General features: G+C 59.3%; 2 protein-coding genes across 2 annotated transcripts; both read left to right on the forward strand.

Annotated features, from left to right (window-relative positions):
• The first annotated feature begins 1,165 nt into the window (after positions 1-1,165).
• Positions 1,166-11,927, forward strand: TMEM129 (transmembrane protein 129, E3 ubiquitin ligase). Its single transcript, XM_007537733.3, has 4 exons — positions 1,166-1,421; positions 10,270-10,744; positions 11,166-11,325; positions 11,410-11,927. The coding sequence occupies exons 1-4, from the start codon at positions 1,217-1,219 to the stop codon at positions 11,656-11,658; spliced, it is 1,089 nt and encodes a 362-aa protein (XP_007537795.2). The 5' UTR covers positions 1,166-1,216; the 3' UTR covers positions 11,659-11,927.
• Positions 11,928-12,696: 769 nt separating this feature from the next.
• Positions 12,697-23,120, forward strand: SLBP (stem-loop histone mRNA binding protein). The gene is made up of 8 exons (XM_060188380.1): positions 12,697-12,856; positions 13,108-13,203; positions 18,669-18,773; positions 18,921-18,980; positions 19,366-19,503; positions 20,901-21,050; positions 21,806-21,887; positions 22,365-23,120. Exons 1-8 carry the CDS (start codon positions 12,798-12,800, stop codon positions 22,479-22,481), a joined length of 807 nt encoding a protein of 268 aa, XP_060044363.1. The 5' UTR covers positions 12,697-12,797; the 3' UTR covers positions 22,482-23,120.
• The last annotated feature ends 1,474 nt before the right edge of the window (positions 23,121-24,594 follow it).

The following is a 24,594-nucleotide window of genomic DNA, read 5'->3' on the forward strand; positions in this document are numbered from 1 at the left end:
AGCAGGAGACCCTCCCCCTCCCCCTCCCCCCAGCAGGAGACCCTCCCCCTCCCCCAGCAGGAGACCCTCCCCCTCCCCCCAGCAGGAGACCCTCCCCCTCCCCCCAGCAGGAGACCCTCCCCTCCCCCTCCCCCCAGCAGGAGACCCTCCCCCTCCCCCAGCAGGAGACCCTCCCCCTCCCCCCAGCAGGAGACCCTCCCCCTCCCCCAGCAGGAGACCCTCCCCCTCCCCCCAGCAGGAGACCCTCCCCCTCCCCCCAGCAGGAGACCCTCCCCTCCCCCTCCCCCCAGCAGGAGACCCTCCCCCTCCCCCAGCAGGAGACCCTCCCCCTCCCCCCAGCAGGAGACCCTCCCCCTCCCCCCAGCAGGAGACCCTCCCCCTCCCCCCAGCAGGAGACCCTCCCCCTCCCCCCAGCAGGAGACCCTCCCCCTCCCCCCAGCAGGAGACCCTCCCCTTCATCCCCAGCAGGGTCTCCGGACACGCGCCAGTGGCGGGCAGGGGACGCGGGAGGAGCCGGGCAGGGTGACAGCAAGGGCGCCGGCGGTGAAGGAACCCAAAGCGGTCCCTCTGCTCCCGCCCCGAGCACCGAGGCGCCAAGGGCCTGGAACCCCAGTGAGGGCAGAGGGCAGAGGGCAGAGGGCAGAGGGCAGAGGGCTCCTCTCCGCCAGGGGCGAGCCCGCGCAGGTGCCCGGGGTTGGCGAGGCGCTGGGGAGCCGCCGGGGGTGCGGCCGGCGGCCGGGAGACGCCGTGTGTCCGCCGGGGAGGCCCCGCCGCCCGCCCCCCACCACGACCCGCCTGCCGCCGCCCCCACCCCGCCCCACCTACAGCCACCACCGCCGCCGCCGCCCGACCCACCTGCCGGCCGCACGGAGCGGAGGAGAAGCCGCCGCCCGGAGCCGCCCGCCGCCGCTAATTCAAATACCGACGGTTTGCGCGCGCGGCCAATCAGCGAGCGTCGTGGGCGGGGCGCCGGGAGCAGGTGGCCAATGGGAAGTCGCCGCCGCGAACCAAGCCCCTCCCCTTCCGGCGGCTGCGCATCCGGGTGAGGGCCGCGCAGGCCGGGCGGGGCTGGGGCTGCGGGGCGGGGACGGAGGGTCGCGGCCGCCGAACTGCGCCTCCCAGAGGGCCCCGCGGCCGGCCCTTCTTTCCCAGGCTGCCCCGCGCCGGGCCTCCATCTCCGCCGCGGGGCTTCGGGCGCCCCCGCGCCCCCGCGGCCATGGACAGCCCCGAGGTGACCTTCACGCTGGCCTACCTGGTGCTGGCCGTGTGCTTCGTGTTCTCGCCGCCCGAGTTCCGCTCGGCCGGGCTGACGGTGCAGAACCTGCTGTCGGGCTGGCTGGGCAGCGAGGACGCCGCCTTCGTGCCGCACCACCTGCGCCGCACGGCCGCCACGCTGCTGCTGCACTCGGCGCTGCCGCTCGGTGGGTGCGGGCTCGGGCCCGGGCCTGGCGCAGCCGCTCGGTGGGTGCGGGCTCGGTGGGTGCCACTGTGGGCGCGGCCACACGACGGAGCCGGGGTCCGAGCCCAGGAGACAGGTGTGGCCTTGCCGGGTGTCCTCTGAGGTTCTGGGGGGTCTGACAGGAAATAGGGGTCTGGGGACCCTGTCAGGAAAAGGGGGTCTGGGGCCTCTGTCAGGAGAAAGGGGTCGGGGGACCCTGTCAGGAGAAGGGGGTCTGGGGATCCTGTCAGGAGAAGGGGGTCTGGGGCCCCTGTCAGGAGAAAGGGGTGGGGGACCCTGTCAGGAGAACGGGGTCTGGGGATCCTGTCAGGAGAAGGGGGTCTGAGGAGCCTGTCAGGAGAAGGGGGTCTGGGGATCCTGTCAGGAGAAGGGGGTCTGGGGATCCTGTCAGGAGAAGGGGGTCTGGGGACCCTGTCAGGAGAATGGGGTCTGGGGATCCTGTCAGGAGAACGGGGTCTGGGGATCCTGTCAGGAGAAGGGGGTCTGGGGACTCTGTCAGGAGAAGGGGGTCTGGGGATCCTGTCAGGAGAAGGGGGTCTGGGGACTCTGTCAGGAGAAGGGGGTCTGGGGCCCCTGTCAGGAGAAGGGGGTCTGGGGACTCTGTCAGGGGAAGCGGGTCTAGGGATCCTGTCAGGAGAAGGGTGTCTGGGGCCCGTCAGGAGAAGGGGGTCTGGGCCCCCTCAGGAGAAAGGGTTCTGGGTCCCCTGTCAGGAGAAAGGGGTCTGGGGATCCTATCAGAAAAAAAGGGGGTCCCTCGACCCTGTCAGGAGAAGGTGGTCTGGGGCCCCTGTCAGGAGAAGGGGGTCTGGGGACTCTGTCAGGGGAAGCGGGTCTAGGGGTCCTGTCAGGAGAAGGGGATCTGGGGCCTGTCAGGAGAAGGGGGTCTGGGGATCCTGTCAGGAGAAGGGGGTCTGGGGCCCCTGTCAGGAGAAAGGGGTCGGGGGACCCTGTCAGGAGAAGGGGGTCTGGGGACTCTGTCAGGAGAAGGGGGCCTGGGGCCCCTGTCAGGAGAAAGTGGTCAGGGGACCCTGTCAGGAGAAGGGGGTCTGGGGACTCTGTCAGGAGAAGGGGGCCTGGGGCCCCTGTCAGGTGAAAGGGGTCAGGGGACCCTGTCAGGAGAAGGGGGTCTGGGGATCCTGTCAGGAGAAGGGGGTCTGAGGACCCTGTCAGGAGAAGGGGGTCTGGGGATCCTGTCAGGAGAAGGGGGTCTGGGGATCCTGTCAGGAGAAGGGGGTCTGGGGATCCTGTCAGGAGAAGGGGGTCTGGGGATCCTGTCAGGAGAAGGGGGTCTGGGGATCCTGTCAGGAGAAGGGGGTCTGGGGATCCTGTCAGGAGAAGGGGGTCTGGGGACCCTGTCAGGAGAAGGGGGTCTGGGGATCCTGTCAGGAGAATGGGGTCTGGGGATCCTGTCAGGAGAACGGGGTCTGGGGATCCTGTCAGGAGAAGGGGGTCTGGGGACTCTGTCAGGAGAAGGGGGTCTGGGGATCCTGTCAGGAGAAGGGGGTCTGGGGACTCTGTCAGGAGAAGGGGGTCTGGGGCCACTGTCAGGAGAAGGGGGTCTGGGGACTCTGTCAGGGGAAGCGGGCCTAGGGATCCTGTCAGGAGAAGGGGGTCTGGGGCCCGTCAGGAGAAGGGGGTCTGGGCCCCCTCAGGAGAAGGGGTTCTGGGTCCCCTGTCAGGAGAAAGGGGTCTGGGGATCCTATCAGAAAAAAAGGGGGTCCCTCGACCCTGTCAGGAGAAGGTGGTCTGGGGCCCCTGTCAGGAGAAGGGGGTCTGGGGACTCTGTCAGGGGAAGCGGGTCTAGGGGTCCTGTCAGGAGAAGGGGATCTGGGGCCTGTCAGGAGAAGGGGGTCTGGGGATCCTGTCAGGAGAAGGGGGTCTGGGGCCCCTGTCAGGAGAAAGGGGTCGGGGGACCTTGTCAGGAGAAGGGGGTCTGGGGACTCTGTCAGGAGAAGGGGGCCTGGGGCCCCTGTCAGGAGAAAGTGGTCGGGGGACCCTGTCAGGAGAAGGGGGTCTGGGGACTCTGTCAGGAGAAGGGGGCCTGGGGCCCCTGTCAGGAGAAAGGGGTCAGGGGACCCTGTCAGGAGAAGGGGGTCTGGGGATCCTGTCAGGAGAAGGGGGTCTGAGGACCCTGTCAGGAGAAGGGGGTCTGGGGATCCTGTCAGGAGAAGGGGGTCTGGGGACTCTGTCAGGAGAAGGGGGTCTGGGGCCCCTGTCAGGAGAAGGGGGTCTGGGGATCCTGTCAGGAGAAGCGGGTCTAGGGATCCTGTCAGGAGAAGGGTGTCTGGGGCCCGTCAGGAGAAGGGGGTCTGTGGCCCCTGTCAGGAGAAGGGGGTCTGGGGACTCTGTCAGGGGAAGCGGGTCTAGGGATCCTGTCAGGAGAAGGGGGTCTGGGGCCCGTCAGGAGAAGGGGGTCTGGGCCCCCTCATGAGAAGGGGTTCTGGGTCCCCTGTCAGGAGAAAGGGGTCTGGGGATCCAATCAGAAAAAGGGGGTCCCTCGACCCTGTCAGGAGAAGGTGGTCTGGGGCCCCTGTCAGGAGAAGGGGGTCTGGGGACTCTGTCAGGGGAAGTGGCTCTAGGGATCCTGTCAGGAGAAGGGGATCTGGGGCCTGTCAGGAGATGGGGGTCTGGTGCCCCTGTCAGGAGAAGGGGGTCTGGGGCCCCTGTCAGGAGAAGGGGGTCTGGGGCCCCTGTCAGGAGAAAGGGGTCGGGGGACCCTGTCAGGAGAAAGGGGTTGGGGGACCCTGTCAGGAGAAGGGGGTCTGGGGATCCTGTCAGGAGAAGGGGTTCTGGGGCCCCTGTCAGGAGAAAGTGGTCGGGGGACCCTGTCAGGAGAAGGGGGTCTGGGGACTCTGTCAGGAGAAGGGGGCCTGGGGCCCCTGTCAGGAGAAAGGGGTCGGGGGACCCTGTCAGCAGAAGGGGGTCTGGGGATCCTGTCAGGAGAAGGGGGTCTGAGGACCCTGTCAGGAGAACGGGGTCTGGAGATCCTGTCAGGAGAAGGGGGTCTGGGGATCCTGTCAGGAGAAGGGGGTCTGGGGATCCTGTCAGGAGAAGGGGATCTGGGGCCTCTGTCAGGAGAAAGGGGTCGGGGGACCCTGTCAGGAGAAGGGGGTCTGGGGATCCTGTCAGGAGAAGGGGGTCTGGGGCCCCTGTCAGGAGAAAGGGGTCCGGGGACCCTGTCAGGAGAACGGGGTCTGGGGACTCTGTCAGGAGAAGGGGGCCTGGGGCCCCTGTCAGGAGAAAGGGGTCGGGGGACCCTGTCAGGAGAAGGGGGTCTGGGGATCCTGTCAGGAGAAGGGGGTCTGGGGATCCTGTCAGGAGAAGGGGGTCTGGGGATCATGTCAGGAGAAGGGGATCTGGGGCCTCTGTCAGGAGAAAGGGGTCGGGGGACCCTGTCAGGAGAAGGGGGTCTGGGGATCCTGTCAGGAGAAGGGGGTCTGGGGCCCCTGTCAGGAGAAAGGGGTCCGGGGACCCTGTCAGGAGAAGGGGGTCTGGGGACTCTGTCAGGAGAAGGGGGCCTGGGGCCCCTGTCAGGAGAAAGGGGCCTGGGGCCCCTGTCAGGAGAAGGGCTCTGGGGACCCTGTCAGGAGAAGGGGGTCTGAGGACCCTGTCAGGAGAACGGGGTCTGGAGATCCTGTCAGGAGAACGGGGTCTGGGGATCCTGTCAGGAGAACGGGGTCTGGGGATCCTGTCAGGAGAACGGGGTCTGGGGATCCTGTCAGGAGAACGGGGTCTGGGGATCCTGTCAGGAGAAGGGGGTCTGGGGATCCTGTCAGGAGAAGGGGGTCTGGGGACCCTGTCAGGAGAAGGGGGTCTGGGGATCCTGTCAGGAGAAGGGGGTCTGGGGACCCTGTCAGGAGAAGGGGGTCTGGGGATCCTGTCAGGAGAAGGGGGTCTGGGGATCCTGTCAGGAGAAGGGGGTCTGGGGATCCTGTCAGGAGAAGGGGGTCTGGGGACTCTGTCAGGAGAAGGGGGTCTGGGGATCCTGTCAGGAGAAGGGGGTCTGGGGATCCTGTCAGGAGAAGGGGGTCTGGGGATCCTGTCAGGAGAAGGGGGTCTGGGGATCCTGTCAGGAGAAGGGGGTCTGGGGATCCTGTCAGGAGAAGGGGGTCTGGGGACCCTGTCAGGAGAAGGGGGTCTGGGGATCCTGTCAGGAGAAGGGGGTCTGGGGACCCTGTCAGGAGAAGGGGGTCTGGGGATCCTGTCAGGAGAAGGGGGTCTGGGGATCCTGTCAGGAGAAGGGGGTCTGGGGATCCTGTCAGGAGAAGGGGGTCTGGGGACTGTCAGGAGAAGGGGGTCTGGGGATCCTGTCAGGAGAAGGGGGTCTGGGGATCCTGTCAGGAGAAGGGGGTCTGAGGACCCTGTCAGGAGAACGGGGTCTGGGGATCCTGTCAGGAGAAGGGGGTCTGGGGACTCTGTCAGGGGAAGCGGGTCTAGGGATCCTGTCAGGAGAAGGGGATCTGGGGCCTGTCAGGAGAAGGGGGTCTGGGGATCCTGTCAGGAGAAGGGGGTCTGGGGCCCCTGTCAGGAGAAAGGGGTCGGGGGACCCTGTCAGGAGAAGGGGGTCTGGGGACTCTGTCAGGAGAAGGGGGCCTGGGGCCCCTGTCAGGAGAAAGTGGTCGGGGGACCCTGTCAGGAGAAGGGGGTCTGGGGACTCTGTCATTAGAAGGGGGCCTGGGGCCCCTGTCAGGAGAAAGGGGTCGGGGGACCCTGTCAGGAGAAGGGGGTCTGGGGATCCTGTCAGGAGAAGGGGGTCTGAGGACCCTGTCAGGAGAACGGGGTCTGGGGATCCTGTCAGGAGAAGGGGGTCTGGGGACTCTGTCAGGAGAAGGGGGTCTGGGGACTCTGTCAGGAGAAGGGGGTCTGGGGACTCTGTCAGGAGAAGGGGGTCTGGGGCCCCTGTCAGGAGAAGGGGTCTGGGGACTCTGTCAGGAGAAAGGGGGTCTTGGGATCCTGTCAGGAGAAGGGGGCCTGGGGCCCCTGTCAGGAGAAGGGGGTCTGGGGACTCTGTCAGGGGACTTGAGTCTAGGGATCCTGTCAGGAGAAGGGGTTCTGGGGATCCTGTCAGGGTAAGCGGGTCTAGGGATCCTGTCAGGAGAAGGGGGTCTGGGTCCCCTGTCAGGAGAAAGGGGTCTTGGGATCCTATCAGAAAAAGGGGGTCTCTCGACCCTGTCAGGAGAAGGTGGTCTGGGACCCCTGTCAGGAAAAGGGGGTCTGGGGCCTCTGTCAGGAGATGGGGGCCTGGGGCCCCTGTCAGGAGAAGGGGTTCTGGGGATCCTGTCAGGGGAAGCGGGTCTAGGGATCCTGTCAGGAGAAGGGGGTCTGGGTCCCCTGTCAGGAGAAAGGGGTCTTGGGATCCTATCAGAAAAAGGGGGTCTCTCGACCCTGTCAGGAGAAGGTGGTCTGGGACCCCTGTCAGGAAAAGGGGGTCTGGGGCCTCTGTCAGGAGATGGGGGCCTGGGGCCCCTGTCAGGAGAAGGGGGTCTGGGGACTCTGTCAGGGGAAGTGGGTCTAGGGATCCTGTCAGGAGAAGGGGGTCTGGGTCCCCTGTCAGGAGAAAGGGGTCTTGGGATCCTATCAGAAAAAGGGGGTCTCTCGACCCTGTCAGGAGAAGGTGGTCTGGGACCCCTGTCAGGAAAAGGGGGTCTGGGGCCTCTGTCAGGAGAAGGGGGTCTGGGGATCCTGTCAGGAGAAGGGGGTCTGGGGGACCCTGTCTGGAGAAAGGGGTCTGGGGCCCCTGTCAGGAGAAGGGGGTCTGGGGCCCCTGTCAGGAGAAGGGGGTCTGGGGCTCCTGTCAGAAAAAGGGGTCTGGGGCCCCTGTCAGGAGAAGGGGTCTGAGGACCCTGTCAGGAGAAAGGGGTCTGGGGCCCCTGTCAGGAGAAGCGGGTCTGGGGATCCTGTCAGGAGAAGGGGGTCTGGGAATCCTGTCAGGAGAAGGGGGCCTGGGAACTTTGCCAGGGGAAGCGGGTCTGGGGATCCTGTCAGGAGAAGGGGGTCTGGGGACCCTGTCAGGAGAAGGGGGTCTGGGGACCCTGTCAGGAGAAGGGGGTCTGGGGATCCTGTCAGGAGAAGGGGGTCTGGGGATCCTGTCAGGAAACAGGGGTCTGGGGCCCCTGTCAGGAGAAGGGTGTCTGGGGCCCCTGTCAGGAGAAGTGTGTCTGGGGCCCCTGTCAGGAGAAGGGGGTCTGGGGATCCTGTCAGGAAACAGGTCTGGTGACCCTGTCAGGCTCCTGCAGGCTGGCGTTGGGCGGAAACCACAGAGTGGTCCAGAGATAAATGTTCCAGAAACAGCGAAACAGTCTCGTGAAGAAAGGGCAGAGACTTTTGGAGATCTCTTCACAAGCAGAAGAGAAGGCCATAGTGTATAGGTAGCCAAATTGTCTTCACTTATCTGAGAGATGCGCAGGTCAGGTCCACGTGTGTGCCATTTGTTGTTAAAGTTCGGACTGGCTTCAGCAGGCCAGGCTAGCGTCGCAGCGGTAGACAGAGACGACCAGAGACACACGGCTGGGTTGAGAAGCTGCAGTTTAATCTTTATTCATGAACGGGCAAATCACCGCACCATGTGCCTCCCCCATCATTCTTCCCTTCAGCTGCTCCTGCTGGGACTCTGCAGGTCCTTAGTATAGGGGGCGGGGAGAAAGCCAGGCCAGAAACTAGCAAGGGCCAAACCAATTCTCCTGGCGGGGGGAGAACGAGACCAAACCAATGTGAAGCATACAACAGGGGGTCTGAGTATCTTGTCAGGAAACAGGGGTCTAGGGGACCCTATCAGGAAACGGGGGTCTGGGGGATCCTGTGAGGAAACAAGGGTCTGGGGAACCCTGTCAGGAAACAAAGGTCTGGGGGACCCTGTCAGTAGATGGTCCTGGGAGTCGGGCAGTAGCACAGCGGGTTAAGTGCATGTGGTGCAAAGCGCAAGGGCCAGCATAGGGTTCGAGCCCCTGGCTCCTCACTGGCAAGGGAGTCGCCTCACAGGCGATGAAGCAGGTCTGCAGGTGTCTGTCTTTCTCTCCCCCTCTCTGTCTTCCCCTCCTCTCTCCATTTCTCTCTGTCCCATCCAGCAATGACATCAATAATAGCTACAACAATAAAAAACAAGGGTAACAAAAAAATATTTAAAAAAGAAGGGGTCTGGGGGACACTGTCAGAAGAAGGGGGTCTGGGACCTTGACAGGAGATGGGATTCTGGGGGACCCTGACAGGAGAAGGGGGTCTGGGACTTTGACAGGAGATGGGGTTCTGGGGGACCCTGACCGGAGATGGTAGTCTGGGGGACCTTGACAGGAGATGGGGATCTGGGGAACCCTGTCAGGAGAAAGGGGTCTGTGGGACGAATGTTAGGAGAAGGGGGTCTAGGGGGCCTGTCAGAAGGGTTTCTGGGACCTTGTGAGGAGAAGGGGGTCGGGGGGGGGGCCTGTCAGGAGAATGTGACCTGGGTGGCTGGACCTTGTCCGACAAGGCGGGTCTGGGGTCTATTGAGATTGCAGGAACCCTGGGGTTCAAGCTCAAGCCGGGCAGGGCCAGTAGTTGAATGAGCTGGTGGCTGATGTCCCTGGGAGCTGAGGACCCAGTGCTGTAGTGACAGTGAGGCTGGGGCTGCTGACTCCCCAGGTTTGGTGGCTGGTTTCTGCGTGGGAACAAGCTCCGTGGCCTGGTCCTCTCGGAATCCGGGGGGCTGGGCCACCTCCACCCCAGGGCAGACTCAAGCCCCGGCATGGCCGCTGAAGTAGGGCCTGCCGGGCTAGCGTGGGGGTGCCTCTTCCCGGGCTTATACTCTCTGGGTTGGAGAGAACTTGACCGGAGCCAGCCTGGGCTGCTACTCAGCAACGCGAGGGAGATGACTCAGGAACCAAGCACATACGGCGAGGCAATACAATATCTCTATTGATCAGAGAGCCAAGGCTTTTAAAAGACAGACCCGGTTCGAGCCCCTGACTCCCCACCTGCAGGGGAGTCGCTTCACAGGCAGTGAAGCAGGTCTGCAGGTGTCTGTCTTTCTCTCCCCCTCTCTGTCTTCCCCTCCTCTCTCCATTTCTCTGTCCTATCCAACAACGACAACAATAATAACTACAACAATAAAACAACAAGGGCAACAAAAGGGAATAAATAAATAAAATACTAAAAAAAAAAAAAAGACCCGGAAGTGGCAAGTCGGAAATGGAAATGGCTAGGAAAGGGGAGGAGAAAGGCAAAAGGGGCTGGAAAGGCAGGAACTTCCTTAGCAACTGTTGCGAGGGTTTTAACTGGTAGGATTAATAATACCCTGCAGGCAGGCAGGGAGGGTCTTGAGGGTAGAAAGAAGATCGATTAAAGGAATGGAATGGGTGGGGGTCTTTCAGGCAAAACAATGATTACGTAGATAGGGCATAGTATCAGGAATGCAGGGGGAGCTGGCTTAATGTTTTAAGGAATGCCAGGCTCCTGGAGGCAGAAAAATGCAGGGTGCTTTGTGAGGCTCCTCAAAATTTCCAGACAGGGCCTTGTCCTCTTATCATCTTGTCTTGAAACATTTTTTAAAGAGTATCCACTAGGTGAGTCTGTGGAGATGATTCCTCCTGCTGTCCCTGGGGGCGGGCCCTGAGGTGCGGGCAGCAAGTGGTGACTGACATCCTTGCACTTTTACCTTTGTTTTCTTAGTGCATCGTGTAATCAGTAGATTAAAGCAGTTTTTCCTCTCATGACACCTTCACTTGGGGCCTTGGTGGTCCCCTGGCCTCCTAGACCAGAGCAAAGGTGCCAAGTGGGGACTGAGGACTGGAGAGGGTGCCCCCCCAGTGGCGGCCCCCTGATTGAGCTGTCCCTTGCAGGCTACTATGTGGGCATGTGCTTCGCCGCATCAGAGAAGCAGCTCTATGTCCCTGGCCAGGCCCCGGAAGCGTGGCAGCTTTTCCTCCTGCTGGCTGTGGCCCTGCCTGCAGCTGCCTGTGCCCTGATCCTCTACTGGGCCCAGGGTGGCTGGGCGAGGCACCCGCTGGCTCGCACGCTGGCTTTGTACGCTCTGCCGCAGTCTGACTGGCGGGCTGTGGCCAGCTCCATCAATACCGAGTTCCGGCGGATCGATAAGTTTGCCACGGGTGCTCCAGGGGCTCGAGTGATCGTGACAGACACGTGGGTGATGAAAGTGACCACGTACCGGGTACACGTGGCCCAGCAGCAGGATGTGCACCTGACCGTGACTCAGTCGCAGCAACATGAGCTGTCACCCGACTCGCAGCTGCCCGTGCAGCTGCTGACCATCCGAGTGGCTGGACTCGACTCCGCCGTGCAGGCCTTCGACATCCGGTAGGGGCTGGGCGGTGGGGGGGGCCAGGTTTGCTGGCGTGTGTGCCTGACCCTGGTGCTGACTACAGTAACTCTGGACTGCTGCCAGCCGTCTCTTCTGAGACGCCCTCCTGGTCCCGTGCTCCCTGGCCCCCCGCTCGCACCCTCTCTCCATACTATGCCCTGAGCCATTTTGCACTGCTTCCTGGGCAGCTCCCTGCTTTAACCCCAAGTCCTGAAGACTCATCCAGGCTGTGGCCAGCTTTGGTGGTCACTCTCTTTCCTTGTGTCAGGGGGGCTGGGCCTCTGGCAGGTTGGCTGGCTGCCCTCCTTCTCGCAGCTGACGGTGCCTAAGCCCCCATGTTGGCTTCCCGGCTTTGTGCCAGGCTGTGGGTCACCAGAGTCTGGCTTCTGTCCAGCAGCACCCGTCCTCTCGCTGCAGGCTGAACGCCGCCGAGTACGGGGAGCTGTGTGAGAAGCTACGGGCGCCCATCCGCAGTGCGGCCAACGTGGTCATCCGCCAGAGCCTAGGCGACCTGTTCCTGGAGACGTTTGCCTCCCTGGTGGAGGTGAATCCGGCCTACACTGTTCCCAGCTGCCAGGTATGCTAGCAGGCTGGTGGGGCGGGGCGGGGGGCATGCCTGCACACTCCCCCCACTTCTGCCCGCCTTTCCACCTGCCCACAGGAGCTGGAGGCCTGTATCGGTTGCATGCAGACGCGTGCGGCTGTGAAGCTGGTGAAGACTTGCCAGGAGGTGGCCGAGGGCGAGTGCCAGCAGTGCTACTGCCGCCCCATGTGGTGCCTCACCTGCATGGGCAAGTGGTTTGCCAGCCGCCAGGACCCGCAGCGCCCCGACACCTGGCTGGCCAGCCGAGTGCCCTGCCCCACCTGCCGAGCCCACTTCTGCATCCTGGACGTGTGTGCCGTGCGCTGAGCTGGCCTGCGCCGCCCTGGGCCCCTGGCGGAGGGGACTGCTGTTGAAGATGGTGGCCGCGGTGGGGACCTGCCAGGCTGGGCATTCGAGCTGGTCCCCTTGCGCCTCCACTGCTGCCCGGAGCGAGGCACTTGCCTTCATCTCACGGAGCTCGCCGATGGCGCGCCCGTCCTGGCGCCATCGCGGGCCGCAGGGTGTGCCGTGGGCTTGCTCTGCCCCCCGGGGACACTGCGGCTGCGGGAGGGCTGGCCGCCGGCCGCGCGCTCGGGATCCCTGCCTGGGTGGGTCGTGTGGGCAGGACGGGGCAGCCGGCCCGTGGGTGCCGCCTAGGGGCCACGGGGCTCTGGTTTCAGGCCTGTTAGCCCAAGGACGCGCTGCAGTAAAAGCTACTTCTGAAGCCGCTGTGTGAAACGCTGCCGTGTTTCGTCTCCATTGGGAGGGACCCTCGCGACTTAGCCGCCTCCCGCTCGGGGCCCCGGCGCCGACTTCCTGGTCCGCACTTCCCGCCCGCACCGAGCCCGCCCCCGCCGGGCCGACCAATTAGGCGAGCGGCCTGCCCCCCGAGCGGCTGGCCAATGACGTGGGTGGACAGCCGCGGGTCGGCCGGTGAAGCGAGCCGACGGGAGCCCGGCCGGCCAATGGCGGGCGCGCCCTCCCCGCCGCCGACCAATGGGAGGTGAGCTTCCGGCCAGGTCCTCACCGCGCGCCCGAGTCTCCCGCCAACCGCGCCGCCGTCTGCGCAGGCGCCGCGCGCCCGCCGGCCGCGTCCATGTGCACGGGGGGGGGCGGGGTCGTCCCCTCGGACGGGCAGACGGGCCGACGGACAGACGAGCGGCATCCCTCGCCCCCGCCGGTGTCGCCCGGCTCTCGACCCCGCAGCCCCGTGACCCCGGCCGCCGGCCCGGGCCCCCACCCGGGGCGGCGCGAGTCCGACCCGCGATGGTCTCGCCCGGCGGAGGCGGAGGCGGAGCCTGAGGCGGAGGCGGAGCCTGAGGCGGCGGCCACTCGGTCCCGGGGCCGCGCTCTCACTGCGCTCGCGGCCCGCTCGCACCCCGGCCTCGCCCCCCACCCGCCTGGGCCCTGCGCCTCAGCCCCGGCCGCGGCCCTCAGCCCCGCCCCGCGCTCGTCCCCGCGCCGCCATGGCCTCCCGCCCGCGCAGTCCGTCCAGGTCCGAGGGCCGTCGCGCCGGCCGCGCCAGGTGGGCCGGGGTCGGGCCGGGGGTCGAGCCGGGGTCGGGTCGGGGGTCGGGTCGGGGGTCGGGCCGGGGTCAGGTCGGGGGTCGGGCCGGGAGTCGGGCCGGGGGTCGGGTCGGGGGTCGGGTCGGGGGTCGGGCCGGGAGTCGGGCCGGGGGTCGGGTCGGGGTCGGGTCGGGGGTCGGGCCGGGAGTCGGGCCGGGGGTCGGGTCGGGGGGGGTCGGGAACCGACTCGTCTCACCGCGTTCCTCCTCAGCCCGCCGTCCCCCGTCCGCTGGGGCGCCGCCCGGAAGCGCAGAGCTGACGGCCGCCACACGACGCCCGACGCCGACGGCCCCGTCCGGCCGGACAGGTGAGGTACCTCGCCGCCATGGCGGTCTCAGCAGCCGCCCCGCAGGAGGTCCTGGGCCCAGGCGGGTCCCTTCAGTCAGGGCCGAGGTCGGGGTCCCGGTGTGGGGTCCACAGTCAGCAGGGTCGGGGTCCCGGTGTGGGGTCCACAGTCAGCAGGGTCGGCGTCGCTCCGGTGTGGAGTCCACAGTCAGGAGGGTCGGGGTCCCGGTGTGGAGTCCACAGTCAGCAGGGTCGGGGTCCCGGTGTGGAGTCCACAGTCAGGAGGGTCGGGGTCCCGGTGTGGAGTCCACAGTCAGCAGGGTCGGGGTCCCGGTGTGGAGTCCACAGTCAGCAGGGTCGGGGTCCCGGTGTGGAGTCCACAGTCAGCAGGGTCGGGGTCCCGGTGTGGAGTCCACAGTCAGCAGGGTCGGGGTCCCGGTGTGGAGTCCACAGTCAGCAGGGTCGGGGTCCCGGTGTGGAGTCCACAATCAGGAGGGTCGGGGTCCCGGTGTGGGGTCCACAGTCAGCAGGGTGGGGGTCCCGGTGTGGGATCCACAGTCAGCAGGGTCGGGGTCCCGGTGTGGGGTCCTCGGTCAGCAGGGTCGGGGTCCCGGTGTGGGGTCCTCGGTCAGCAGGGTCGGGGTCCCGGTGTGGGGTCCACAGTCAGCAGGGTCGGGGTCCCGGTGTGGAGTCCACAGTCAGCAGGGTTGGGGTCCCGGTGTGGGGTCCACAGTCAGCAGGGTCGGGGTCCCGGTGTGGAGTCCACAGTCAGCAGGGTCGGGGTCCCGGTGTGGGGTCCACAGTCAGGAGGGTCGGGGTCCCGGTGTGGGGTCCACAGTCAGGACGGTCGGGGTCCCCGTGTGGGGTCCACAGTCAGGAGGGTCGGGGTCCCGGTGTGGGGTCCACAGTCAGCAGGGTCGGGGTCCCGGTGTGGGATCCACAGTCAGCAGGGTCGGGGTCCCGATGTGGAGTCCACGGTCAGCAGGGTCGGGGTCCCGGTGTGGGGTCCTCGGTCAGGAGGGTCCGGGTCCCAGTGTGGGGTCCACGGTCAGGAGGGTCGGGGTTGCTCCGGTGCCCTCCTGAGCCGACCGCACACCAGGCACCTGGTCTCTGGGCATTGGTTGGTGCTTTGGTGCTGTTGCCTTTTGTCCCCCTTCCGCAGAGCCCTGCTGAGCTCTGGCTGACGGTGGTGCTGGGGATGGGACCAGGGACCTCACAGCCTCAGGCAGGGGAGTGTACAGAACTACCTGCTGTCGCCCCACTGTTCTCTAGATAGATAAAAGGCAGTGAGGAGGAAGTGTGTAGAAGTCTGGGTCTAGCTGAGGGGAGGGAGCCAGAGAGGCCTCACCAGCCACAGCGGCTGCGCCAGAGGAGCCTCTTCCATGTCGCTGGCGGTGGACCCCTAGCTCCTCTCCACCCCAGTTCCCCTGCTGCTGGGGTCCCCTTGCTCCCGCGTGGCGGACCGCTCATGTCCTGGTTTGCTCTGTGCACGTTACTTCTCCAGAGGTCTCCTGTGGTGACTAGTGAGGAGAAGCCACTCCACCTGAGCCTGGGGGTGTGTAAGGAGGTTGTTGACTGTAAACTGGGCTTTGGTGTCTGTCAGAGCTGCTCTTGTGTGAAGACAGGGTAGCTTGCTGGAGCTGCCTGCCTAATTCAGGAAATGGGCTTAGCCCCTGAAAGGTAGTTTTTGTTGTTGTTATTGTTCTTTCTTGTTTTTCTTTACTTCCAGGCTTATTGCTGGGGCTTGGTGCTGGCACTACAAATCCACTGCTCCTGCAGGCCATTTTCCCCCATTTTATTGGACAGGACAGAGAGAAATTGAGAGAGATGGGGGAGAAAGAGCTGGGTAGTGGTGCACCTGGTTGAGCGCACATGTTCCTGGGTTCAAGCCCCTGGTCCTCACCTGCAGGGGGAAAGCTTTGCAGGTGTTTCTCTTTCCCTATCTCCCCCTACCCTCTTGATTTCTGGCTGTATCTAATAAGTAAAGATAATAAAAATAATTTAAAAGGGAGAGGCACTTGCAGACCTTTTTCACTGCTTGTGAAGCTCAAACTGGGTCTTTGCACTTAGTGTTTTGTGCACTTAACTGATGCGCTACCGGCTGACCCCCCTGAAAGAGTCTTTTTTGTACTTCTGAGATGTTGAGAGAGACTTTCAAGACATGTCATGACAGTGTTGACCTGGAGGGGTCTCTAGTAAGGTAAAACAGAGTCATTTTAAAATTCATTAAATTGGTCCTAGGCCCTGCCAACCATTTTTAGAACCTGGAAATTACTTTTCAGTCCAGTTTGAATTTCCCTGGTGTAGTAGAGAGGAAGAACGGTAAGGACATGATCAGAGATTTCACTTCTTCTTCTAGCGTTTGCCATTCTTCCGAAGCCAGTTAACAGCGTCAGGTTGAGCCTGATGTAAAGTTTCGAGACCTCCTTTGAATCTGGAGAGGTGGCAGTCGTTGACTATGTGGGTCATAGTCTGTCTGGGGCCGCAGGGGCAGTTCGGGTCGTCTCTGGCTCCCCAGCGATGGAACATAGCGGCGCACCGGCCATGGCCTGTTCGATAGCGATTGAGGAGGGCCCAACCATAACGTGCTAGGTCAAAGCCGGGTTGACGCTCGCAGGGGTCTGTGATGAGGTGTTTGTTCTTGACCTCAGCTGACTGCCAACTCTGTTTCCAAGAATCTGGAACAGAGAAGTTCAGTGTAGGTGTAGGGGACCAGATTGGGTGACGAGACGTCAAGCGTTGGACAGGGTGGGCGAAGATAACCGCGTATATTGGCAGGTCCAGTCGAGCGTAGACGTGGGAAATGAACTTAGATGATGCCGCATCCCAACGAATATCTGGTGGGGCGATGTTGCTAAGAACTGGCAGCCATGGAACCGGGGTGGAACGGATGGTTCCAGAAATGATCCTCATGGAGGAATATAATTTGGAATCGACCAAGTGGACATGGGGGCTACGGAACCATACTGGGGCACAGTATTCTGCAGTGGAATAGCAGAATGCCAGAGAGGATGATCGCAGTGTGGAAGCGCTCGCGCCCCATGTGGAGCTGGCCAGTCTTGCAATGATGTTGTTCCTCGCGCCCACCTTTGCTGCAGTTTTTATGAGATGTTTGTGAAATGACAGGGTGCGATCGAGAGTAACGCCAAGATAGACTGGCTGGGCTTCATGCCGGATTCTCGTATCGTTAAGCTGCACATAAAGCTCACGCGAGGCCGAGGCATGGTGTAGATGGAAAACAGATGATACCGTTTTTGCAGTGCTAGGAATTAGTCGCCATTTTTTACAGTAATCAGATATCAAAGACATGTCTTTCGTGAGTGTTTCCTCGAGGATGTCGAACTTGGATGCCTGAGTTGCATCTATGTCGGCGTAGATGAACTTCCTTGAAGAAGTTTCTGGGAGGTCATTGATGTAAATATTAAATAGCGTAGGAGCCAGAACAGAGCCCTGGGGGAGGCCACTTGAGAAGAGATTTCACTTTGTTGTTTTAGTTACATTTTTAAAGGCATACATCTGGGATATATAAGGTTGCTTATTGGTACAGTTAAAGTTAGTGTTTTTTTTTTTTTTTAAGATTTTTATTCATGAGAAAGATAGGAGGAGAAAGAACCAGACATCACTCTGGCACATATGCTATTGGGGATCGAACTCAAGACATCATGCTTAAGAGTCTAAAGCTTTATCACTGCGCCACCTCCCGGACCACAAGTGTCTGCTTTTGATAACCAGTGATGACCAGTAGAAAACCAGGACAAAGAAATGTAACTTCACCTCTAATCTATAAGTAACAGACATGCCAGTAATTCTTGCTATCAGAATTCTTGGCTTCGAGCCAGATGCTTTCACAGTGCCTGATCTTGAGTGTAGATCTCCTTGAGCTCTGACTAGAACCAGACTCATGAAGCTTAACCCAAGTGCTGAGAAGGTATCTGTCAGCAGATTAAGTCCCAGTGTAGCAGGACTGCTGTAGATTCTCCTTCCTTATCACCTCAGTGTGTTGCAGTCAGAGTCATTGAGTTCGTCAGCATTTGCCTCAGTTTTCTAGGTGCCTTTTATATGTCGGCCTCTGTGCTCAGCACAGTATGTTATTTAATTATTTTTTTCCTTTTTGTTATACTTGTTATTTAAGGTTGTTATTGTTGTCGTTGTTGGATAGGACAGAGAGAAATGGAGAGAAGAGGGGGAGAGAAAGACAGACACCTACAGACCTGCTTCACCACCTGTGAAGAGACCCCCCCCCCCCCGCAGGTGGGGAGCTGGGGGCTCGAACCAGGATCCTTCCGAGATCGGGCGTGTTCAGGGTGGTATGGCCGTAGATTCGAACCAGGATCCTTACCCTAGTCCTTGTGCTTCACGCCATGTGGCTTAACCTGCTGTGCTACTGCCCAGCCCCCTATCTAATTATTTTTTATTTTTCCCTTTTGTTGCCCCTTTTTTATCGTTGTGATTATTATCATTGTTATTGATGTTGTTGTTGGATAGGACAGAGAGAAATGGAGATGGGGAGAGCACAGACACCTGCAGACCTGCTTCAATGCTTGTGAAGTGACACCCCCCCCCCCCCACGGCAGGTAGGGAGCTGGGGAGTCAAACTGGAATCCTTATGCCGGTCCTTGTGCTTTGCACCATGTGTGCTTAACCCACTGCTACTGCCTGATGACCCCCTCTAATTCTTTTTTAAGCCCTTGCTTTTTAAAAAAAAAATATTTATTCCCTTTTGTTGACCTTGTTTTATTGTTGTAGTTATTATTGTTATTGTTGTTGATGTCATCATTGTTGGATAGGACAGAGAGAAATGGAGAGAGGAGGGGAAGATGGGGAGAGAAAGACACCTGCAGACCTGCTTCACTGCTTGTGAAGCGACCCCCTGCAGGTGGGGAGCCGGGGGCTCAAACCAGGATCCTTACGCCCGTCCTTGCGCTTTGCGCCACCTATACTTAAACCGCTGTGCTACTGCCCAACTCCCAGACCCTTGCTTTTTTTTAATTTATTTTTGTTTTTTTGCCTCCAAGGTAATCACTGGGGCTTGGTGCGTGCATTACAAACCCACTGCTCCTGTGGCCATTTTCCCCCCAATGTTTTGGATAGGACAGAGGGAAATTGAGAGGGGAGAGGAAGATAGACACATGCACACCTGCTTCATCGCTTGTGAAGCAACCCCCTGCAGGTGGGAAGCTGGAGGTTGGAACCGGAATCCTTGCGCTTTGTGCTATGTGCACTTAACCCAGTGTGCCACTGCCCAGACCTCCCCCCCCCCCCATTTTGTTTTGTTTTTCAAGTGAGGAAAACCCACAAATTTGTTAGGCGTCCTCTTTGGTGCTGAGACTTTCTCATGGTAGTGTCATCCTTCTCACCCAGTGGCTGTCTTCATGATTTAGCTGGCCTGCCACTCGTTGAGTGCACAGAAAGGTAGTCAAGGAAGCTCGGCTAACAGGCCAGTTTGAGAAGCATGCTCACATACAACTGTGTGTCTGTCTGTTACAGCTTCACCACTCCTGAAGGGCCCAAGCCCCGCTCTAGGTGTGGAGACTGGGCAAGTGCCGTGGAAGAAGATGAAATGAGGACCAGAGTCAATAGAGAAATAGCACGGTATGCATCTGGGCCTGTCACCAGCTCCTCATTCTACAGTGCATGTCACAACGCTTTGGAAGGTTCTCTTCCAGTGGCAACTCAGGTCTGATAGCACTTAGGTAACATTTTTACTTTCTTTAAATAGCACTGTTTTCTGGCTCCTAGGTATAAAAGGAAACTTCTCATAAATGACTTTGGAAGAGAGAGAAAGTCGTCATCAGGAAGGTAAATATCTATGAACGTTTCTGATAAATATGTTCATTTCTTTTTTTTTTTTAATATTTATTTAATTTATTTATTCCCTCTTGTTGCCCTTGTTTTATTGTTGTAATTATTATTGTTGTCGTAGTTGTTGGATAGGACAGAGAGAAATGGAGAGAGGTGGGGAAGAAAGAGAGGGGGAGAGAAAGATAGACACCTATAGACCTGCTTCACCGCCTGTGAAGCGACTCCCCTGCAGGTGGGGAGTCAGGGCTCGAACCGGGATCCTCATGCCAGTCCTTGTGCTTTGCGCCACCTGCGCTTAACCTGCTGTGCTACAGCCCTACTCCCAAATATGTCCATTTCTTAATTGAAAAAAATTTGAGAACAAGGATTTCTTTTTCCTTAGTTCTGATTCGAAGGAGTCTGCTTATGTCGTGCCAGCTGACTTAGAGACGGACGAAAGTGTCCTCATGAGAAGACAGAAGCAGATCAACTATGGGAAGAACACCATTGCCTATGACCGCTACATTAAAGAAGTGCCAAGGTAGTTAGTCCTGGTTTCTCGGCAAATCCGGAACCACTTGCCAGGCATTGCTGTTCATAGAATTGCCGAGGGGCCAGGAGAAAGCTCGCTCTTGAGGGCTTGCAGCCTTACAGCAGTCAGAGCCCCCACTCTGCACTGACACCCAGCAGGGCTTCACAGGTGGAGCAATACCTCGTCTCTTTCCCTTGGAGTGATAGAGGATGGAAAAGTAGGCCTGGGCTTGGTAGCATTGTACACGTATGCCCCAAGCACCCACAGTATGGATGATGAGGTCGCCAATCTGATTTTGGGAATAGATCACACCCGTTAAGAACTCTTAGGTGACTTGTAGACATTACTGTGTGAAGAAAGAAAGTCTAGCTCTCTGCTGCAAGCCCAGGGCACAGGAATTTCACAACACTTCATAATTTAGACTGTTGGGTAATGTTTCCATTTCTCAGAACTCGAGCAGAGCAGCAGGCTTATACAATTGTTAAATGTGTGATTTTTATTGTTTTATACAACTTTAAGTTACAAAAATATTTTAACTCATTTTTAAATCTTATTATTGGATAGAGACAGAAATTGAGAGAGGAGGAGATATAGAGAAGGCTAGAGAGAGAGCGACCTGCATCTCTGCTTCACCACTTGTGAAGCTTTCCCTCTGCAGGTAGGGCCAGGGGCTTGAACCCAGGTCCTTGCACACTGTAATGTGAGTGCTCAACCAGGTGTGCCACTGCCTGGCCAAGATTGTACAACAGTCTTAACTGGAAGAAAGAAAAGGACGTAGTCCCATGTTTGTAGTTAGCATGCTCTCACTGTGCTGTTCTGTCTCCGTCATGCCGACAGGTACAGAACTAGAAAGTCCAGCAGCTTGACAGGGTCAGGACTCAGGTTTTCTTATCGAGAGCATATGAGTTATAAAGGAACAAAGTCCTAACTTTTCAGGGGGGTGGGAAGGCCTAGGTTGAGTGTCACATGGGGCTTCACCACTTTGGGCCAACCATTTCATAAAGAGGAACAGATACAGACCAGGTAACAGGACAGGCGCCATTTCCTCCGCTGGCAGATCCAGGCTCCAAGCTGGGCTTTGCAGAACAAAGCTGGCGCTCCAGACAGATGGACTGCTTTGCCACCTGAGTGGTTTGGCGGCCCCCCTCCAAGATTTACATGTTAAGGAGAGAATGAGGACGTTGCTGGGGTGCCAGCAGGGGTGGGGGGTGTCGAACCTGGTTTGCTACTATGGTGCCTTAGCCACCGCACTGTCTCCTGGGTGCAAGGCTGTATTTTTGTTTCCTTTGCTCTGTGTAGTTCCTGGTCTACACTTCCGTGACAGCTCATCTCCGGGCTTGGCTAGTCATGATGGTAAGGTGCAGATGCGAGTGCCGGGTGCTAGGCCCATCTCCCTCTCCCTGCAGGCACCTCCGTCAGCCCGGCATTCATCCCAAGACCCCCAACAAATTCAAGAAGTACAGCCGGCGCTCATGGGACCAGCAGATCAAACTCTGGAAGGTGGCTCTGCATTTTTGGGACCCTCCAGCAGAAGAAGGATGTGATTTGCAGGAAATGTGCGTCTCTGTTTCTGTGATTCCCCGCTGGGACAGAGGCGGCTGCCGTTCGGGTGGCGAGTCCTGGCTTGCTTGGTCCCCTTGTCTCCAGGGTTGTTGCCGGGGCTCGGTGCCTGGTGCCGGCACTTTTTTTATTATCAGATAGGACAGAGAGAAACTGAGAGAGATGGGGAAGATAGGGAGTGTGAAAAACAGACACCTGCAGACCCGCTTCACCGCTTGTGAAGAAAGCCCTGCAGGTGGGGAGTCCTCCGCACAGGGCCTGTGCTTCCTACCATGTGCACTTAACCTGGTGCACCACTGCCTGCCCCCCAGCCCTTCTGAGTGCAGTCAGGGGTGTTGTGCCGCTCTACTTGTGTGTGCCCACCCACCCAAAGTGAGCTTCTTACTAGGGCTTCTGCTCACAAGGGTGCCGATGGTGTGGAAATAACTTGAGAAGAGCCGTCCAGCGTGCATTTAACAAGGGCTGGGAGACAGCATCATGGTTCTGCAGAGAGACTTGTGCACGAGGCACCAAAGGTCCCAGGTTCAGTTCCCTGTGGCAGCCTGAGCCAGAGCTCAGTGGCGGGTCAGCTCTCCCTTTGAGTAGTTGACTGTATAGTGGGGCAGGTGGTCACCAGGACTCTCCGATGTCCGTCTTGGGCCATCTTGAGAGAGGTCCTGCCTCTCGGAGCAGGCAGTGTGTGCATTTGCTCTCGAGAACGTTGCTGTCTGTCCTTTGTTAGTGTTGATGCCTCATCTTATTCCACTCACAGACACCCCGTGGATCTTGGGGAGATGGAGACAGAATCTGCAGGGAGCAGCTCCGAGTCCCAGACCAGCTCTCAGGAGAACTTTGTAAGTCCCTTACCTCTTCTGTTTCTGTGGGCCAATTGGTGACAACATGTGTCACTTTATAGCCAAGTATAAACTGAAGTGTGGTTCTCATATATAAGTGGTCACCTTCCTTGGGGTTTGGGGTTCAGTTCTGCCATTTCCATTTAAAAGCAAAAGGTTCTGGGAAGGGCTAGGTTTGGCACACGCAGTTGAGTGGACCCAGGTTCGAGCCTCTGGCTACCCCCTCTCAATTTCTCTGTCCTGTCTTCTGCTCTCAGGTCTGTTTGAGCTGAAGCAGCTGCTGAGTGACACCTGGTGACATACCAGCTCCCTCATGGCTGTGGGCTCAGACTGCTGGGTAGAGATTTGACACCTCTAGCTATGAACTCAATTTCAGTGGGCTGGTCGCTTTTCTTTCTCCCGAGTAACCTGACTTTTGCAGAGTAGAGGAAACCGTGCTCTGTGAGCATCTGGTCACGCCCCTCGCCTGTCTTCTAGGACATGTACTCTGGCACACCCACCAAGGTCAGACACTTGGACTGTGGAGTGGGCGATGAGTTTGATTTGGAAGCCTGTTTGACCGAGCCCTTGAAACCCTTCACGGCTACGAGCTGACGGGTGCCCCCTGGAGGCCACTGGGAGCAGCCGGCTTGTCACGGCCACAAGCACACGTGGAGATGGCGGTTTCTGTTCACAGCATTGTTGTTTCTTAGACGTTAATTTTATGTGGTGTGAATATATTTGGCATGTTTTACATTGTAAATGGAACTTAATCCAAGGAAAGCTGAACTTGCGACATCTAATGGCTTGATCACTCCTTCTTCCAAGTGCACTTGAACCGGCTGCCCACGGGCATTTGAGCTGTTTTGCTCCATGTCGGAGGGTGGAACTGGGTTCAGCTGGGACCAGTCGAGCTTCGCTTTGTTGGTATCTTAAGTATTCATAGAACCAGCTGCCTTTAGGGCTTCTGACCTCCTGTCAGTATGCCCAGGTGGCAGCTTGGCCCTCACACAGCATTGAACAAAGCTGTTAGGTTACCAGGTCTGTGTGCATAGTGCTGGGTGGGTCTTTACAGTCTTCGGGTGGGTCTGGGAACACTGTTTCTTTTTACTGTTCGTTAATTTACCATGTAAAATTGCTGTAAATGATAATGTGTACAGACTTGTTCAGATACTCAATTTTTAACTTGTTAAGACTTATGTTTCTATTGCTTTTGTATGGAGTGATACTGCGCAATAAAGATGAGAACCTTGACCCGCGTCACCTTGTTGCTGACTGGGCTAACTGCAGCCACAGACTCTTGTTTGGAGGTTCAGGTGGGGTCACATAGTGGAGGGAAGAATGGTTGGACAGCCCTGCCCAGGAAGAGGCCCTGGCCCTTTCAGCATGGGACCTGCCTTGCCCGTGTATGTGTGTGTGTGTGTGTGGGGGGGGGGGGGGGGCTCCAGCTGAAAGGGAGCATTCCTAGGAGGCTTTTATCCAACTCCTCTGGTGACCTCACTGCCAGCCTGCCCTGAGCCCGCATCTGCCTTCTATTGGACTCCCACCCTCACAGCACTCCCCTGGAAATCAAGTTAGGGACTTAGGTCCTGTCTGTACTGGGTGTGTGTGTGTGTGTGTGTGTGTCCTAGGGCCCCGCCCTGCTTCAGTTTAGGCTGGTGTGGGACCTTTGGTGCCTCGGGCATGAAAAATCTTTTTTTTTTTTTTTTAGCTTTTATCATTTAATTAATTTACTTTGCCTCCAGGGTTCTCACAGGGGCTCAGTGCTGGGACTATGAATCCACTGCTTCTAGTGGCCATACTTTATTTGACAGCACAGAGAAATTGAGAGAGGAGGGGAGATAGAGAGGGACAGACACAGACACCCGGAGCCCTGCCTCACTGCTTGTGAAGCTTCCCCCTGCAGGTGGGGAGTGGGGGCCCTTGAACTTGGGTCCTTGGGCAGGTTCTTGTGCTTAGTACTACGTGCACTTAACTGGCTGCACCATTGCCTTGTCCTCTTTCCGCATAACCACTATGCTATCTTCCCTAAGTCTTATTTTAAACGTTTATTATTAAGATACGGAAACTGAGGGGGAGGGTAGAGACCGAGACAGCCCTGCTCCACCACTTGTGAAGCTTTCTGCCTGCAGGTGGCGACCAGGGGCTTGAACCTGGGTCCTTGCACCATGTAATGGGTGCCCCTGCCCCCCTTTTAATTAGAAGCTGAGCATCACGGAGCACGGGATGCTGGCTGTCCAGCTTGGCCGTCCTGCTCCGGCAGCTGGGCTGCTCAGGGTGCCGCGGCGGAGCCCTGTGGCATAGCCTGGCAGCAGGTTGACTAGATGCTGCAGACACGACGGGCACCGGGACCCTGAGCCCGTGGCCTCAGCTCGTGGGACCAGCCACTGGGCTTCCCTCCCCTTGTCCTCCTATTGGACCAGAGGCCACACTGCCTCCAGGCTGCCCTCTTGCTGTGGGGGCTGAAGGGGCCAGGCCGGAGGTGGGAAGGCAGCTCTAGGGGCCAGACTGACGGATGTGGCTCCAACTCCTGGCTCCTCACCAGCGGGGGAAGCGTCATGAGCAGTGAAGCCAGGCTGCAGCTGTCTGTCTGTCTCCCTCTATGTTCCTCTCTGTCCTGTCAAATGAAAACATAGAAAAAGGCCGCCAGGACTCTGGTGGCAGAAAAAGCAAAAGGGAGAGGACAGACGGTCACTGGCGACAGTGGTGATGGGCTCGAACCCAGCTG

Source organism: Erinaceus europaeus, chromosome 3 (assembly GCF_950295315.1).
Source record: "Erinaceus europaeus chromosome 3, mEriEur2.1, whole genome shotgun sequence".
NCBI lineage: Eukaryota > Metazoa > Chordata > Mammalia > Eulipotyphla > Erinaceidae > Erinaceus > Erinaceus europaeus.

What these genes read in the sequence shown, in the direction of transcription:
- TMEM129 (XM_007537733.3), top strand. Translation starts at nt 1,217, where the DNA reads ATGGACAGCCCCGAGGTGACCTTCACGCTGGCCTACCTGGTGCTGGCC. An exon ending in GCACTCGGCGCTGCCGCTCG is followed by an intron (nt 1,422 to 10,269) that starts GTGGGTGCGGGC and finishes TGTCCCTTGCAG; the next exon opens with GCTACTATGTGGGCATGTGC. An exon ending in GTGCAGGCCTTCGACATCCG is followed by an intron (nt 10,745 to 11,165) that starts GTAGGGGCTGGG and finishes CTCTCGCTGCAG; the next exon opens with GCTGAACGCCGCCGAGTACG.
- SLBP (XM_060188380.1), top strand. Translation starts at nt 12,798, where the DNA reads ATGGCCTCCCGCCCGCGCAGTCCGTCCAGGTCCGAGGGCCGTCGCGCC. An exon ending in GGCCCCGTCCGGCCGGACAG is followed by an intron (nt 13,204 to 18,668) that starts GTGAGGTACCTC and finishes TGTCTGTTACAG; the next exon opens with CTTCACCACTCCTGAAGGGC. An exon ending in TACATTAAAGAAGTGCCAAG is followed by an intron (nt 19,504 to 20,900) that starts GTAGTTAGTCCT and finishes CTCTCCCTGCAG; the next exon opens with GCACCTCCGTCAGCCCGGCA.